The sequence below is a fragment of the Pogona vitticeps genome, chromosome 3 (assembly GCF_051106095.1).
Source record: "Pogona vitticeps strain Pit_001003342236 chromosome 3, PviZW2.1, whole genome shotgun sequence".
NCBI lineage: Eukaryota > Metazoa > Chordata > Lepidosauria > Squamata > Agamidae > Pogona > Pogona vitticeps.
In genome coordinates, this window is record NC_135785.1 from 19,214,514 (window position 1) to 19,233,721 (window position 19,208).

Sequence of the window (19,208 nt, forward strand, 5' to 3'; positions counted from 1 at the left end):
TTAAAAAGCCATTTTGAGGGAAGAGCACAGTGAAACGGAAGGCAAGAGGGATGCTGTACATTTGTGTTTTCGCCTCTGTTTCTTCATTCCAGGTCACCTGCTATGAACAATTTTTCTTGAGTAACAGAACTCACTGAATTTTTTTTTAATGTGTGGGGAATTTAAGACTATAAAAGTTCCAATCACTATACAAGTTCCAATCACTATACAGCCACTCCACATATGCATTGAAACTACCGTGTTTCCCCGAAAATAAGACAGGGTCTTATATTAATTTTTGCTACAAACATGCATTAGGGCTTATTTTCAGGGTATGTTTTATTTTTTTCATGTACAACCATCTATATTTATTCAAATGCAGTCATGTCATCTTCTTCTGGTTGCAGCACAATGGTGGAGGGTGGGGCTTCACTTAACTGGGACTTATTTTTGGGGTAGGGCTTGTATTACGAGCATCCTGAAAAATCATACTAGGTTTTATTTTCAGGTTAGGTCTTATTTTCCGGGAAACAGGGTAATGCTCTATTGTGCACAAAATTGTTCTGCATTTTTGAAAAAGCATGAAACATTTGAATTATTTTTATACTGTGTTCACTAACATACATGCCTTTCCGTGCAATACACTATTTCCTTAGTGACACAAAGTTTTGTACACAACACTTCCTCACAAACATATTCTAGTAGGTAGTTTTTGTGCCAAGGACTGTGTGCAGCAAAAATTGGGAGAACTACAGAATCCAAAGGTCAACTAGGTTTCAAACATACATCACTGCGTATGTTGTTTATTTCTAGCATTTAAATGGCACCCCACGTAGTGGAAACTGCTACTCTAGGTGGTCTTACAACATAAAGGCAACCAATCAAGGTGGGCTAGGACTGGGCATATAAAGTCAAACTCCTTTACTCCAGTGATCAACCTGGCTGCCGCATTCTGTTCCTGCTGTAATCCCTGGGTCAGTTTCAATTGAAGACCCATGTAGAGAGTGTTGCAGTAGGTGACCCTTGAGACTACCAGTTTTATGGACCACAGTTGCCAAGGACCTCCTGTCCAGGAAGGGGTGCAACTGAGCAATCTGCTGCAGGTGAAAAAAGGCAGACCTAGGCATGGCCAATATTTGATGCTCCATTGCAAACCAAAGACAAGGGTTTGGTTAATTAAGGGTCACCCTATTGAGCAACTTAATAACTTCAAATACTTAGGGGTAATTCTACAAGCCGCAGGCTCTAGGGCAGTGGTGTCCAACCTTGGCCCTCCAGATGTTCTTGGACTTCAAGTCCCAGAAATCCTGGCCAGTAGAGGTGGTGGTGAAGGCTTCTGGGAGCTGTAGTCTAAGAACATCTGGCCTTCTGCCCTTGATTTTCTATGATAATTTCCAATCCAACTGCGTAAAGGAGGTCCAGAGCCGCTTGATGAAAATCGGTCTATCTCCACAAGTGCTGCTGTCGTACCAAATAAATGTGGCAAGGAAATTAGTCAAGCGAAGAATTGAGGATATAGAAAAGCAAGCTGACTTTGTAGTGTACAGAATCTGCTGCTAAGGGCCTACATTAAGAACGCCATGGAACCCATGGCAGACTATCTATCACTCTTAGAAGTGAGAGGATTTAGAAGAGCTTTCACACTAGCAAGATGCTCTGCCCTTCCATCTGCCGTCCTCAAAGGGAAACATAGAAATGTGCCTTGTGCAGAAAGGCTTTGCTCCTCCTCGCTAGGTGTGGTAGAAACTATGCAACACATTTTTTTTTACCTATGATGAGAAAAAAAAATTGACAATAAATTGAAAACCATGCCTGAGAATATGAGTGATTAAAATATAGGGGTGTATGTGAAGTATGTCTTACAAGTTTATAGTGGTCCCCCAAGTTATGATTGATCTCTGGTTGCAACCTGTAGTTTTAGATATTTATATACAGTGGTGCCTCGCTTAACGAGCGCACCATTTAACAACAAATCCGCATAGCGATGCATTTTTTGCTATCGCTAATGCGATCACATTGCAATGTTTTAGGTGGCAAAACATCGCATTCCAATGATCAGTAAGCGTTTCGCTTACCGATCTTCGCATTGCGATGTTTAGAAAACAGCTGATCAGCGGTTCCAAAATGGCCACTGGATCAACAAAATGGCCACCCACAGCATTTCTGCGCCAATTCCTTGCTTACCGAGGTGGCGAAAATGGTGGCCCTATGGAGGATTCCCGCTTAGCGGTGAGTTTTTCCCCAATAGGAACGCATTAAACTCCATTTAATGCGTTCCTATGGGTTTCCCCCCCCACATAGCGACGAATCTGGATAGCGACGTTAATCCTGGAACGGATTAACGTCGCTATGCGGGGCACCACTGTATTTAGATATTCTATGTGCATATAATCAGTGGTATCAGTATTTATATTTTGTGATTTTCACTGTATTTTTAATCTGAACTGTTAGCTGCCCCGAGCTTCCATGAGGACAATAATGGACGAAATCATAAAACAACAGTACCATTAATAATAATAATAGTAACAATGTTAACCACAATATGTTTGGTAGCCTTTTCCACAAACATAGTGTGTGTGGATAGTCATGGGATGGGGTGAGGGGAGCTCTTGACCTGAATTTCCTGCAAGGCTGGACTGGATGCCTGCAAGACCCCTCCCTGTTCCATGATTCTGTTATACAGGGAGCAGGCCTTTATTTGTCTCCGTCTCTACTTCCTTTCATCTTTGCTTCATGCGACTGAATATTTCAATTTACTGTACACATTTTTTGCTGTGGAAATGACTCTCACATCATTTTGTTTTACCAGTTGGGCATTCTCTAAGGAGCTATTTAGTCAGAAAGAAGTTGATGTCTTTGTTGCAAAACGTGAAGGTTATTTGGCTCCTAACACACATAAAGTTTTAGTCTCATAAAAGTCTCTAGAGGCTAGAAAGGCGAGTCACGAAATACGCTACGAGGTTTGGGGTATGTGCGTTGCAGTTTAAAAAATGAAATGAAAAGGAAAAGAAAGAAGTCCTTTCTTTCTTGGTGGGGACTGCAAAGAAACAAAAAATTATGGCAGCATATAATAGGCCTATTTTACAGATAATTACACTTTTGGATACAAATTATGCTTATTGTAAGTGTTATCATGCATTTGCAGAAGAATAAGAGCTAATTTTGTACTTTGCAATTCTTGCAGATTAGGCCAGTTTCATGACTTGCATTTCAAAGATGCGCCCATACAACAGAGCTTGGAAAAGCTACTGCTTTGGATTACAACTCCCAGAATTCCCAGCTAGCATGCTGCCAGGGGGATTCTGGGTGTCATAGTCCAATTGTTTTCCCCTGAGCTCATCTATAAAATGTTTTCACATACCATATACAGTGGTGCTCCACAAGACAATGTTAATTTGTTCCCTGAAAATCACTGTTTTGCAAAAACATCATCTTGCGAAATGTGATTCCCTATTGGAATGCACCGAAATCCATTTAAAGCGTTCCAATGGGGAAAAATCGTCGTCGTTTTGTGAAAATCGCCCATAGGAAAATCGTTTTGCGAAGTGTGGAACAGCTGTCAAAATAGCTGCCTTGCGAAAAATGGTCCCGAAAACACCCATTTTGCGAAGCGCAGATCAGCTGTCAAAATTGTCGTCTTGTAAAAAACCATCCCGAAAAAACCATCTTGCGAAGCATCGTCCAGCGAAAATTGCCCATAGGAAACACCATTTTGCGAAGTGCTATAGCGATCGCAAAACCCATCATCTAGCGAATAAACCATTTTGCGAGGTAATCGTCTAGCAGGACATCACTGTATAAAGAAGTCACATATCAACACACAGACCACACAGATGTCCAAACATATGTATCTGATTTCCAAAGAAAACAATGTTGGGTTTTGACCTTGAAAAATGTATTCTTTGTAGGATAGCCAACAATTTGATAGCACCCCAGATTTCAAGATGGAGGTCCTCATGATGTCAAACGACTGAGAACTGAGGAGTGGGGTAAAAGTGTTGGGGAACCACTTCTCTGTATTCCCTACCTAGAAAACCCTGGAAAGGGTCACCATAAGTCAGAATTGACTTGATGGCACACAGCTATTAATTATTATCTAAAACAATGGCAGCAATGACAACTAAAGCCCTCAATGCCTTTTAGTGGCCAATTTAAAAAAAAAATACCAAAAAAATTGGGGATATGGAAAGATGCCAGTATTTCTTGGGTGTGACCATCGTAGCCAAATTGTTTCCCATAGGTTATTTTTTTTGTCCACCACTGCCTTAGATAATATTCCTGAAAGCTTATTCTGTGTATATATCTTCCTTATGAATTCGACGAAGCTCTCCCTCCCTCCCTTTTAGTTTCACACCCGTTTGATACCATCACTCTTTATAAGTCTTTTAAATAGACTCCTCAGGGGAAATGATGCTGACTTTAGGAGAATATAATTGCTCATCAGCTTGCGCAAATATCACACAATCATTTTAAATGTTGCACAGAAGTTGCATAATTTCATCACAAATGGCACTGAGGAACTGCTGCTTATGCTTAATCTCCTGTCATCCCTAATCAGACTAGAGGTTGATTAAACCTTGTTTTGCAAATCATATATATTTAAAACCATTCCATAGCTGCAATTACAATACAGCCGATTGTCGTGTTTCCTCAGCCTTGTGTTTTCAACTGTCCAGAGAAATGTTGGAGTTTGAAAGCTTCTTGGTCACTAATACTAAGTCCCACACAAAACAGTCTGTTGATTCCATATCTCTTTTATTCACAGTCCATTTCATTCAAATCTGTCTTTAATCTTTCACACCTCTCTCTCTCTCTCTCTCTCTGTCTCTCTCTTTCTCTTCCACAAACACCCAAATTCCCCATTAGGGATGGGCAGAGCTGAGAAGATTATTTAAAAGAAAAATAAAGAAACAAAAACCCTCCCAAAATACCATCCTCATTTTGTTTCTTTACCTGCTAGGAGGCAACCTCTCCTCAGTCATTTATGTTAATGTTTTTGAATGGGACCCATGCCAAATCTTCAAATACTTAGATCTCCTTATTCTCCCACCACTATCGGAAATGAGGGCAGAAGGCTAATAAAATAATGAGTTAAAGCAGCTTCTTATTTTTTTCTGACCAGAAAAAGAGTTAACAATAGTACGTTTCATTAAGTTAAAAGGAAAAAGAGCAATCTTTTCCCCTCCTTCTTTGAGCCTGTCCTCCCATTAACCTGACATCTTATTCTTCACACAGAGTTCTGAGGCAGTGAGGGATGGGCAAGAATTGTGTTCCAGTCTGATTTTTTTTTTTAAATAAAATTCTACAGAATTTCAGCCAAGACGTCAAAACGCCAGCATTTTTTGTCTGGATGTTGAATACTTCCTTTCAAATCAGATTGTATCTGCAGCATGTAGCATGGGCCTAGTTGCTTTTATACTGCAAACATCAATATACTTACCTGTCTTCTACCACCCTACCTAAGATTGGGTGTGTATTAAATAAGGAATGCTTGCAAAGTTCAATCTTTTTGTTTTCCAGTGGGATGTGACCTGCTCCATACCACCTAAGGTAATGTGTGGTCTGTAACTTAAACATGCATAAATATTTTATACATATTTGGTAATCTCAACATTTCGCAATGAAATTCTTAGGATAAAAAAAACACATGCTAAATTATATTTGAAAAAAAGTTTCCAGGTAAAATACACAGAGAAAAACAAATGTTTAGATAAAACACATTTGTAAGTCCGTATTCTGTGAGAAAATTGGTGAAAAAATACATCTCCATATTTAAACATGTATTTCTGTGCTGACTTCTTAATAAACACCATAACAATTTTTATTGTATTTATTTTGCGGCTTCTTCTGCTGTATGCCAATAAAGGTTTATTATTATTATTATTTAACAAAAGGAACACTGATGCAATGAATGATCACATGCAAAAATGACACGGATTAAAAGAAAAATCTGATCATTCTAAATCTAACATTGAACACCCAGCATTAACAACAAAACAGCAATTCATCTACCCTAGTTAAGACAATTATATTTATGAATTATTATTTGATGATGAATATAATTCAAATTCACCTTTTTTTCTTTTCAGTTGCATACATCTCCTCATTAGATGCTTTTATCTCTGTTACGAGCGGTAGTACAAACACACTGGTGTTAGCTTGGAGAGAAAAATTAAGTCTTCATCTTACAGTGACATGTTTCCACATCACCCAAGGAATCAATGCGTTTGACTTCCATTCCAGGCTCAACTTGATAGGTACGTTAACTTGTAATTTCTCTTTTATTGTAAATTCTCTCCACATAGAGTTAAGAGTCTATGGAGAGTTCTGCACTGAAGACTCATACTAGCCCAGTAGCCATATTCCTCTCCTTGAGAGAATGTTGAAAAATTTCACAAAAACTGCCATTTTTGTGAAGTTGCTTAGAAATTTCTAAGAACTGAGAAATGGTGTGGGAGTGGGAGTATTGGCTTGAGAAAGCTGTTAATCCTGATTAAATTTCTCCTGTTGTAAAATCTGAAGTAACAGGTTACAAGTAACACTGTTACGTGTAATTAGTTACACTCCACAACAATGGGTAATGAAGTTGTAGTAATGGTTGTTGTGGGTTTTTCGGGCTCTTTGGCCATGTTCTGAAGTCCAAAGAGCCTGAAAAACCCACAACAACCATTAGATACCGGCCGTGAAAGCCTTTGTGAATACAGTGGACCCTTGACTTACAGACGGCTCGACTTACAGACTTTTCGAGTTACAGACTTCTCTGGCCGCAAAATTTAGATTCAACTTGCAGCCAGAGAATCGACTTACAGACCAGAAAAAAACCAAAATGGAACAAAAACGGAACAAAAACAGCCGGTTACTGATTAATCGGTTTTCAATGCATTGTAGGTCAATGGAGACGACCTACGGATTTTTCGACCTGCAGCCACCATTCCAATACAGATTAATTCCGTAAGTAGAGGGTCCACTGTAACGAAGTTGTAGTAACATTACAATTTAGAAGTAATGAAACAAGTGGGAAGAATCTCATCATATCTTTTTGGTAGGACAACCAATGTGTTCCACTTTCTGTTCCTAAGGCATATTAAGACATCCTGGATGGAATTTTCTGTATTTGATGCCATTTTCTTATCAACCCTGTGATTTCCCACATGACGAGGGGAAAAATAGCAAAAAGTAACAAGCATTGGAAGAAACTATTTTAAGAAATTACTTTCTTAAAATTGTCATCAGTAATACCAACAAATTGTATTAAAGAAACCAGCAATGAGTAATAGGAACAAATTCTTTCTAAAAAGCAACTTTTGAAGGTCTGCTTTGTTGGTAATCATCATGGAGGTGGGGGGAGTGGGCTAGCCTCCTGATTGTCCAGATGATGATGCAGGAGTCATGGTTATCATGTGAAAGGAAGGGTGGTAAAATGAAGGAGTCATATTCTGGGCTGCATTCCTTACAGTAAGGTGCTGTAAATCGTCGCAGTATTGTAAAACATGCCATTTACTTAGTGGTAGCTGTATCTTAGAAACACTTAGGCCTATATATCAGGGGACCTCTGTATGGCAAATGTGAACTGATTTGAGATGAATATAACCAACACTGGTGTCCTCAAGGACTTCTACGAGTCTCAGTTTTGTGAGGGCTCTGAGAATTTTCCCTTCTCGAGCATTCCATAAAATGGCACTTCACAGGGTTTCTGGGGAGAAGCTGTAATAGTTCTGTCAGTTTAGGCTTGTGGTGTAGATTCTTGCTTCTCAGAGGACTGTGGTTCCTCTAAGTCTGAGGCAAATAAAGACTATATCAAGAAGAATAATTGCTGATAGAAGGAGTACAGGTTTTGTGCTGAAAAATAAATTCTTAAAAACATACAGACAGGATTCAATTCTTAATGGAGGTAGAGCAGGAGGTGAAACAGAACATACCCCGGGCTTTCCAGATAAGTTGGGCAGACAGGAAAGACAATAAAGAATGATTGCCACACATGTGAGAGGATGTTACAAAGTCTAAAATATGCCTGGGGGCTTGTCTAAGAATGGATGGCAGAAAACTAGAAGGAAAAAGAGCACAAGAGAGGCTAAAGTAATTTCTTTTGACCAATTCACACAATATCATCCTCCACATACTGAAATATCAGAACTTTGCTTCCTTGTCCTGGTTACAAAATTCAACAATGAAGTCAGAAGGTTTGGTATGTGCCCTAATACTTCAATATATACAGATCTGAGTGATAGACATCTTGGGAATTTGATGCAAATGTGGAATTTTTTTTTACATCAGAGATAGGAAACTTATCTGATACATCCGTAGTTCCCTGAAGAGAAGGAATGGTGATCAAACCATCTGGGGTGTAAATACCCTCTTAGAAGTAGTGGGTCATTGATGGTCCTTTCCCAGCTGTCATATTACTGTACATATATTAGGCAAAGTAAGAGTATAATAATAGGAATGCCAGATCAGAATAACCGCTTACCTAGTCCAACATTCTACTCACATAGTGGTCAATGCATATCCTGGAGGAAGTCTATAAACAGGGCAGGAATGTTCTTCACCATTGGTATATAATGATGCTGTTGGTAGTGGAGGGAGTACATACAGTAGCTGTAATAACTAGCAGTAACCATTAATAGCCTCATCCTCCATGAGGATCTCCTCTTAAAGCCATCACATTTAGAGGCAGTGAATACCACAGTATAACTATATACTGCCACCTAGAGTGGTCCTGACCCGATCAGATAGGCGGGATATAAATTAAATTAAATTAAATTAAATTAAATTTAATTAAATAAAATAAATAAATAAATAAATAAATAAATAAATAAATAAATAAATAAATAAATAAATAAATAAATAAATAAATAAATAAATAAATGGTATGTGAAGATGAACTTTCTTTTATCTATCTAAGATCTCCCATCATTCAGCCTCAGTGGATAATCCTGGGCTCCAGTGTGATGGGAGAAGAACGTTTTCTCTCTATTCAGTTGCTGCACCTTATTCATAATTCCATACTTCACTGTCATGTCTCCCTGTTACTCAACTTTTCTTGTCAAGCTCGACCACCCCAAATGCTGCCTGGTAAGGAGTAGCTTCATCTCTTGGATCATTTTGCTCTACAATATACTTTTTTCCTGGGGTGGTGATCAGAACTGTACACAGTATTTGCCACTTAAAGCCAGTGTGATGTAGTTAGTGGTTAAATGATCAAATTGGGAATTCAGAGGCCCAGGTATGGGTTGAAATGGGATCCTGAAATTCACTAATTGACCTCACTCCAGTCATCCTGTCTCAGCCTGTCCTGAAGTACAGGATTGCTGTGAAGATTGATGAGAGAAGAGGACTGCTGTGACATAAATATAGTTCCAATAGCGAGTCCAACTAATTGGAGGCCACTAATTTATAAGGTAGCCTGTAAGCCAGAAAGGATTTAACAGCACATAGCAAGCAACAACAACAACAGTTGTGTGTGGAGCCTGCAAGTCATCTGTGCTCTCCTGAAAAGTATTCCATTCCATTTCCCTTCCCACCTAATTTTCTGTTTCCCTCAACAAATAGCTTGCATTCTATGGCCACTTAGTACACTGGGTCCTTTTGGGGCCATTTGGAGGGTTCCCCATCGAAGTCCCCCCCCAATTTATTTAAATATTGGGTGCCCAATATTCCACTTGTGCATAGATTGTACCATTTTAGATGCATAAATAATAGCATTTTTCCTGTACCTCAATATCAGGACTACATATATGTCTGGAGAAATAAGCCTTTATCTGAAGCAGATACACTGGGTAGGGGCCTGAGAAAAGGATTTTAATAATGATCATGATCTGGAGCTGTCTCCTCAGGGCACAGACTTTGCTTCCTCCTTGCCTGTTATCTTTTGTTTTGTTTGTTTTAAGTGTATGCCTCTGCCAATACTGTTAGGTTAGAATGCAGTCCTAAATACAGTTGCTGGGAAGTGAGACCTGCTGAAAACATTAGAATATGGTCCTGAGTAACCGTGGGTCTCTTCCAACACTGAAAGTCTACCTATGACTTAATGCTTCTGTGCTTAGGTTATGTTTAGAGATGGGCACAAACCTGAGAAATGATGGTTTGTAGTTGGCCAAGATCGCCACAAATCAATCAGAAAACCGAACTGGTTTGTGGTTCGTTTTTTTGGTTCATGCTCAATGGGGAAGCTACCTGCTTCTGTTATGTCGCTGCCATGCAGCTCCTCGCCCTGATCAGCTGGGAGGCAAGTGCATATGCAGAAGGCAGCAACTGGGGCCCAGTTACTGCCTTCTGCACATGTGCCCATGTCTGCACATGCACCCTGATCAGTTGGGCTGTGGATGCGTGCACAGAGGCCACTGGCCTGGCTCCTGGAAGGGAACCCATCTCACTATCTCTGGTGATGGTGGGAACAGTGGCAGAGGCGGCAGAACCAGCTCACAGTGGGAAGGAATCAATCGGTCGGGCATGTTTTGCTAAAGGAAAAACAAAATGCCAGGGGCAGAAAAAAGTATGGGGCATTATTTAGTTGAAACAGTATTCCCAAACAGAGTTGCAAACAGAACCCCAAACTAGCCCAGTTTGATAGTTTCTCTGGTTTGTTGTTCAGTTCATACCCATCTCTAGCTATGTTTCATTGTGCTTTGTATTTATACATTTGTCCATCCCCTTGGATGTACTGTACTTTATAGATGGAAAACTGAGATGGAAATTCCTCCTCCCCCGCCCCATTCATCAAAGCCCTTTAAATTGCAGGCACTCTATTTGCATTTCTTCAACCCTGTGAAAGAGGTTATTTTCCCCATCCTCTTTTTACAGATTGGGGATTGAATCTGAGGGACAGTGCAGAGTATATTCTAGGTGCAGGCTGTTTCTTTCTCTGGATCATGCTGGCTGTAAATGAAAAGAAAATAGACTAAATATTTTGTGAAGGAAATAAACAGGGGAGGAAACAGAGAGGAAGAGAGAGAAAAAGAAATATAAAGCCTCTACATGATGAAAACATAGAATGGAATCCATCCTCTTTTTTTCCCCACTTCCCTTTTTTAAAAACGATTGTTGCAACTGTGGTAGTTTCATTAGTTCCTTTTGGGAAAGTACGACTGTGTTGTTGTTGTTGTTGTTGTTGTTGTTGTTGTTGTTGTTGTTGTTGTTGAAATAAAGGATGTATTTGTGGCTTTGAACAGCAACTGCAGGGATTAATCGACGTGTTTGCCTTTGGAACCCATATGTCACATCTAAACCTGCTGGTGTCCTGGAGGGCCATTCGGATGCTGTAACTGCCGTCCAGTTCATTATGGAGCGTAAACTGCTCTTCAGCTTCTCCAAAGATAAGGTGGGTATTGCAACAGCACAGGAAGCAAGGCACCAGAAAACAAAATGAAATTCAAAGCTCATCCCACACCCGGACAGTTTATTAAGCCATTACTTGCTGCTCTTTGGAACATTTATGATTAAAATGCAGAGTATGGAAGTAACTAGTTACGAGTAATGTAATTAATATGCACTACTTACTCTTTGGTCAATGGAGGTGCAATTAAGTCACATTTTAACAGTGATGAAATAAGTCACAAAATATTAACTCAGTGGCTGAAATCCTGTTGCTTTGGTGTGTCTTCCAGCTGGCAATTAATGAGTCCCTGCTGGGATTCTTGTGCATGTGCAAAGCCAGCACCTCCATGACAAGATCTTATTCTAAGGTAAAGGCTGCAAAGAGAGCTTACTTTGCTGTCCGGATAAATGAAGCTTCCAAAAAGCAGGCAGAATTATTCCAAATGGTACGCAATCTATCTGGAATTGGTCACAGTGATTGGCCTCCCCCTAGTATTTCACCTGACAAATTTGCAGCTTTTAAAAAATCTAAAGTGGAGGCCATCCACTGGGATCGATCCCCTTACTTGAAACCAGTGAGCAGAGACATCCAGCGCGCTGTCTTGTCCATTGAAGATCACCCACTTTCAACTGGTAACATCACTTGAAGTTGACAAGGTGCTTGACCGCAGAAGGATGCCACCACCTCCTCCCTTGACCCTTGCCCAGCTTGGCTAATCAAAGCGGCCAGGCCCCTAACAACTGTATGGACCACTCTTATAATAAATGGGTCTCTCCAGGAGGACAGGGTTTCCTTTGCCTTCAGGGAGACACTCATTAGACCCTTTAGGAAGAAACTGAGCTCGGTGGCAGACGACATTGGCAATCTCCTATTTGTACTGGTGCAGTGGTTACCAACCTTGTGTCCCCATGTGTTCTTGGACTAAAAACTCCCAGAAGCCTTCACTACTAACTGTGCTGGTCACAATTTCTGGGAATTGCAGTCCAAGAACATCTGGGGATCCAAGGCTGGGAACCACTGCTCTGATCCCTTCTGTTTACTCTCTCCCTCTTTATCTGAGGGGGTCTGGATGGTTCAGCCAGTGGCAACTAGGTTTTCTGCTGTCTCAATTATGATAGACTAGCTCAGCCTAATACAGTTTAGAGACTTCATCACACTTTGTTGTTTAATTGTTAAGTCGTGTCCGACTCTTCGTGACCCCATGGATCAGAGCACCCCAGGCCCTCCTGTCTTCCACTGCCTCCCGGAGTTGGATCAAATTCATGTTGGTTGCTTCGGTGACACTGTCCAACCATCTCATCCTCTGTCGTCCCCTTCTCCTCTTGCCCTTACACTTTCCCAGCATCAGAGTCTTTTCCAGGGAGTCTTCTCTTCTCATGAGATGGCCAAAGCATTGGAGCCTGAGCTTCAGGATCTGCCCTTCCAGTGAGCAGTCATCACCAGTCATCACACTACTACATTAAAATCTGTTTAGATAACTCAGTGTAGGTGGACTATCTTGGCCATCCTTCAGATTCCTCATTAAATATATTTATTCCAGCACATTTTTGTCAGCTCCTCAAGTGTTGGGTGAAAGATCTGTTCTATTCAGTCATGCCCCATGGAAATTCAGAGGGTTGAAACATTAATGAATGTAAATTCTCTTATTTAAAAGGTTTTGTAGACATCTTTCCATTCTTTAAGGAACGGGCCAGCTTGTAATATTTTTAAAGACTGGCCCAAATCATCACATAATTAATGAAGGGAACCCCCAAACAATACATCCGCACCCACACCTAAGCCAGTGCATACAAATGCACGCATGTGTACACACACACAGGTTCACATTCTGAGATAGTAAGTCGCCATCAAGTAAAATAACACAATCCATAGAAGCAGGATATCAGTAAAGAATGTTCTCAAACAGGGCAGAGCGAATGCCTGCTGGCATGGAACTGTTGAAATGGACTGAGTGCAACTCAGCTTCCCAAGGAGAAGAGTAGAGAGAGATGACCTCTTCAGGTTCCGTAAACTGGCCTTTAGCTGCTTTGACCTGTCCTGAGTCCTGACATTTCTTTGACCTTACACTGCTGCTCTTAGGGTTGCTGGTGTCACTTTCTTTCCTCTCACTCCTGCCTTTCCTCTCTCTGTTGTCAAGATATAAAAGAGGCAGCCATGGCTCCTAACATTTCCAACTTAGGGTGTGAGCAGACAGGCATTTATCCTGCTGTTTGGACTGCTGCAGGAACAGGTTGGTTCGATATTTTTGACGGCAATCACACAACATAATCACTGTGGCAAACCAAAATCATGTCCATACCCACATCTTTCTGGCCCCTGTCAGGGGATTCTGTTTTTTAGGTGCAGGTAAGATCACTCTGATTCAGTCTGTTTCCAGCATGTGTGATCACTGGAAATGGACCAAAAGCAAATCTTCCTCTACTTTGCCAGTGTTGTGAAATGCCTTAAGAAGAGAGCCATTGGCAAATTAATCACTTCCTCAGCCCTGTGGAGGAGCTGAGGAAGTGGTTTTTTAAAAGTAGTTTTTTTTTAAAAAAGTGTTGTGCTGCCTCACTTAAAAAACCTAAAAGACTAGTGAAAAATAAATGTGAGTTAGGAAAGCAAACATGTATTTTGACAGCAGGCAAATTGACTGCAGGATGTGCTTTGCTGCCCCAATACACATTTGTTTTCCATTAGTCTTTTAGGGTGGTGGCGCTGCGGGCTAAATCGCAGAAGCCTGTGCTGCAGGGTCAGAAGACCAAGCAGTCGTAAGATCGAATCCACGCGACGGAGTGAGCTCCCGTCGCTTGTCCCAGCTCCTGCCAACCTAGCGGTTCGAAAGCATGCTAATGCGAGTAGATAAATAGGGACCACCTTGGTGGGAAGGTAACAGCGTTCCGTGTCTAAGTCGCACTGGCCATGTGACCACGGAAGATTGTCTTTGGACAAAATGGTGGCTCTATGGCTTGGAAATGGGGATGAGCACCGCCCCTTAGAGTCGAACACGACTAGACAAAAATTGTCAAGGGGAACCTTTACCTTTACCTTTTAGTCTTTTAGGGTATAAAGTGATACAGCACATATTCATTGTCCTAATACACACTTAATTCCCATACACATACTTCTTTATCCCTCTTCCAAGTAGCTGAGAAAGTGATTGATTTGCCAATATTTTGAATATTGGCTCTCTTCTTAAGCTCTCTTCACAATATTGGTAAATTGAATCGCATGTGTGTGTATGTGTGTGTACATGTGGCTGGGGTCTATTCTTTCCCATTGACTCAAGCCAGCTGACACCCTTCAAGGAACGTCTGTATTGTTGGGTATTTAAAGGCTCCTGTGTTTCCCAGCTCCTTCTTGCCTCCACCAGAAGCACCCATTTTGGTGCTTCATCCTCCAGTGTCTTCCCTGGGTCAATATGGGGCCTGGGAACTTGGCCAGTCTCCAGGGTCTCCAGGAGGTTGTGGGTGGTGGAGGGTTGAAGAGAAGCATGCTTCCCGTGTACACCCTTGTAAGCTGTACACGGATCCACTCCCTAGTCCACCATCAGCAAGCACTGTTCCCCTATGGTGCAAAATATGGGATCCAGCTTCTCGGCTACTCCCACGCCCCACTCCTCTCCCTCCAACTCTGTTGAAAGCAAAGTGTCTCTCCACCCCCCTGCCTTGCTCCTCTCTTCCTTTAAACATGGGCTCCTGCCACTTTGGTCTATACAACACCACCTCCCTCAGCTGCGGCTCATTTGTCTCCAGCTCTTTTTCTATACCTGAGATGTCTGTCTTCTTTTCTGCTCCCTCCCGGTGCCCTGCCACTGCGGTGTCCATCATGCCTGCCAGTGGCTGTAGAGCAAGGACAGACGGTTTGCTTCAGATGACCAGAGTGTCCTCATCACATACATTGTAGTAATGTAAAATACTGTGCAACAAATCACAAAAATTGAAGGATAACCAAGCACAAACTGGCTTGATCATTGAGTGAAATCACAAGGTATAGGAACTCTGGAGGTGTGGGTCACTTTGTCTCATATGAGTAACCTGTTAGGATCACCAAATGTTCACTGATTCTGCATCTGTTGTTTGCTTCCCAGAACAGTTATTTCTATGCCAGGAAACATGTCACTTGCTAAATTTCTCTGTATTAGATTGCTGATGGCTGGCTGGATAGCTCAGTGGTTTAGGTATCTGGGTGCAGAGTCAGAGGTTGAGAATTTGATTCCTCCTGTGAGTAGAGCCAGCCTGTGTGGCCTTGGGCAAGGTGCACAGTCCTATTTCTGAGTACTCACTACCTAGAAATCTCTGAAAAGGGTCACCAAAAGTCAAAATTGTCCTGATGGCAGAAGATCATTATTATTTATTATTATCAGATTACTGTTAATTGAAAAGGGTGGCCATCCTAGATCCAGATCTCACCTCAGTTGTCTTCAATGCAGATTCAATATTGCTAGATTTGTGTCCAAAGACTACAGAGTGTGGCCCAGTGCAAAGTTCTAAAAGGATCCTATTAACCTTCTGCTAAGCCTTTGAAAGCATTTCATTTGTTACCGTTGCTTTTCCTTTGGTTGCTCGGCCATTATTTTACAAGCAATCTCATGTCATTCTTGGCATTAGCCTGCATGCATTTCATTTTGATGGATGAATGGGCAACTGTGTTGAAACCTATTTACATACAAGGCCGTTTGCATTGCTAGAGGTACGTCTAACTTACTTCCAGTCAACCCAAATCAAACATCTTCTGAGCAATGCTGTATGGGACAAGGGACAGAGTCAAAAAGTTTTTAAAAAAAGATGGAAAGACATCCTTTGGAAAAAGTATTGGTCCACCAGCCTGGTAAAAGCAGAAATAGAGATGTTTGTTATGAGTTTGTGCTTAACTCTGGACTATATCGCAATTTAGCTAGAGAAGAACCATTTATTCTCATTTCGTCATATCTAGAATAGGAAACTATTTCAGTCCAAGGCTTACAAGGTGAGGATTTCTAGAAGGTTTTTATTTATTTATTTATTTATTTGTTTGTTTGTTTGTTTGTTTGTTATATTTATAACCCGCCCATCTAGTCGTACCGACTACTCTGGGCGGGTGACAACGTATCAAATCTAAGTACAATTAAAAAACATAACAACATATTACTAAAAATGCAAAGATCCAGATAGGAGAGGCCCAGAAAACAAAATCAGATGGTGGATGGAGGAAAGGCTTGTTTGAACAGCCAGGTTTTCAGTTGGCGTTTGAAGATGCCCAGGGAAGGGGCCATATGGGATCTTAGGAGGGAGGCTATTCCAAACACAAGGAGCCACTGCCGAGAAGGCCCAGTTTCTTGTTTTTTCCCTCTGGAAGAAGTGCAAAATAGTCAGAAGTTGTACAATAGTGGAAAGTTATACTCTACATCAAAGTTCGGCAGGGAGGAAAATAATCACAAAATGGGTGAGGCAAAAATGTGTGATGCTCTTGTATCAGGAGCAGTGTGCTTTGTGTGAAGAGGAACTGCAGGCTCCTGTAGCCTAGAAAAATCATGTGGAAATTACAAGGTCAAAAGTACACATCAGGTCACCTCCTGTCTTGTTTCTACCCATTTATTTTATATATACATATACTTTTGTGGAACTGGGGTCAAAATTTAGCCCCAGAGCACCTGAAAGGAGATTGTCCTCCAGATGTTTTTCACCCACAATACCTACTATCCCTACCTACCATAGGTCATTGTGACCACTTATGGGAATAGAAGTTCAAAAACATTGAGGGCACCACAGATGTTTACCTGTGATCTACGTAGTGCATGCAAGTGTGCCGTGAAGTGTTAATCTATAGATGATGAGCTTGGCATTACTACACATCTGCTGGTGGGTGAGTAGGTCTAGAAGGCTGGACTTAGAAAAGAACCAAGAGTTAGGACAGTTTCAGATTGGTAGGAACTCCCTTTCTGCTTTCTAAGTCTCCTTCTTCATGTCCATGGTTTTGGAGGACCCCAGCAAAACCTTGCAATTTCATCATCATCATCATCATCACCGTCCTCATCATCAATTTATTTATTTATTGCATTTATACCCCACCTATCTAGTTGAACCACCACTCTAGGTGGCTACATCAATGTGTTATCAAAGTCAATTCTAAGTTATGTTGATTCTTCCCAGGGTTTTCTATGTACAAAGTATTCAAAATTGTCTACCAGTCCCTGCTTCTGGTGGTGTTCTAGAACTATTCCGAGGTCACACAGATAGAAAAGCATTTACTCCCATTGGCCAGAATTGCTCCAGGTGATCTCAACTGACCACTCTCATGTGGGGCACCATGAGAATTTAAACTCCAGGGGCTTGAACCCACTGGTGCCCCACATGAGAGTGGTCAGTTGAGGTCACCTGGACCAACAACTGAAGGATGGGACACAGTGTTTTACGCTCATTCCTGTACAGGACTGTGGGAAAATTAATTAGTGTCCCCCAGGCATGTGGCTTTTTGACATAACAATAAGAAAAATGGATTATACCCCATTAATTCCTTTAATGAAATTATCATCTTTGTACCCTCGTAATATTTTTTTAAGAGAAATGTCAAGAAAATGTGAAACAGTGGAATATGTGAACGAGGGTCCTCTTAGAATCAGGCCCCAAGATATGTATGTGTTTGTGCATGTGTGTTTGTGTGTGTGTGTGTGTGTGTGTGTGTGTGCGTTCTTGCGTGCGTGCATGCATGTGCATGTGCGTGTCTGTGTTTGTGTGAATGTTTGCTCTAATGGACAAATTTTGCCAAACAACATGGGAAACACCTATAATGTTTTCTCATGAGCAGAAGAATTCAAGGCCAGCCTGACAAGCTAGCCTAGTATGGCAATAATTAGAGAAGTAGTCTTGGCTGAATATTCGTGAGAAACTGCTGTAGCTATTCCCAGGTTTTGAAGGAGGAGGAAGTCCACTTGTTTGCTGGTATAGAAGACCCTGGAAATGGGTCTTTAGTGTATATGAAGAGTTCTGAACTTACTTTAGGTTAGGAGATACTATGCTCAATTGCTGTCCTCCCATGCTGTTCTAGTGGATACACCCTGTATATGCTTCAGGGCTATGCTGTCCTCTATGCTGAAAATAAGCATTTGATAAATTAGATTAAATTGTGTGTATGAGAGAGAGACCTCTTGCTTTTCCTCACACTTGTCTCAACTTGCTTTTTGACACTTTTTGAACAATTTTGCCTTTTTGCTTTTTAAAAATAAAATATAAAATATATCAAAACGTAGAAGTTTGATTATTAAGTTGGGATCTGTGGTGCTAAATGCAACCTTGATCTCTCACCTATCTATGGGGAATTTTGAGTTTGACGTGTATGGTGGGAGCTGCATGAGGCAAAGTGTACAGCTTCGTAGATTTCTAATTCCTGGATAACACAGCCAAGTCAAATGTGGGCTGGTGTGTTGGGAGCTGAGGTTTCAGGCAGGTTTTGTTGCAAAAACCATAGTTTATGCCTCTGGTCTCACATACGCTCAGGAGACAGGAGTACCATGACAGAGTGGCTAAAGCAGAACCCTTGATTGTCATAAGAAATCCTGTTTGGTCCTAATTTCTTCCTTTCCTCCTCTTCTCTCTTCACAGGTGTTAAGGATCTGGGACATTCAACATCAGCTCTGTATCCAAAGGGTTGCGGGTTCTTTCCCAAGAAGCCTGGACTACCATTCTGTGCTTTACTTCAATGAATCTCATGGACACCTTTTAATCTCATTTAACAATCGACTGGCATTGTTGGAAATGGAGCAGGATTTGGGCAACCGCAGAGTCACAAGTCACAGAAAAGCAGTGACTTGCATTCTTTACAACTCTGTATTCAAACAGGTAAGCAAAAATAAAAGGAACATTTCTCTGTCTTTCTCTTCTAAGTCACTTGAATCTTTCTTTTCCTGTTGCTTTATTGTTGCTTTCGGCAAAAGCCTACTAAATTTGGGGGTGACAAT

General features: G+C 41.1%; 1 protein-coding gene across 1 annotated transcript in view; it reads left to right on the top strand.

The window, feature by feature from the left end:
- WDR49 (WD repeat domain 49) overlaps positions 1–19,208 on the top strand; it is a 150,541-nt gene that overhangs the window by 50,375 nt on the left and 80,958 nt on the right. The window contains exons 6-8 of the mRNA XM_020805758.3: positions 6,069–6,236; positions 11,148–11,296; positions 18,853–19,089. Coding sequence (XP_020661417.3) covers positions 6,069–6,236; positions 11,148–11,296; positions 18,853–19,089 — 554 coding nt within the window. The remainder of the gene's footprint in view (positions 1–6,068; positions 6,237–11,147; positions 11,297–18,852; positions 19,090–19,208) is intronic.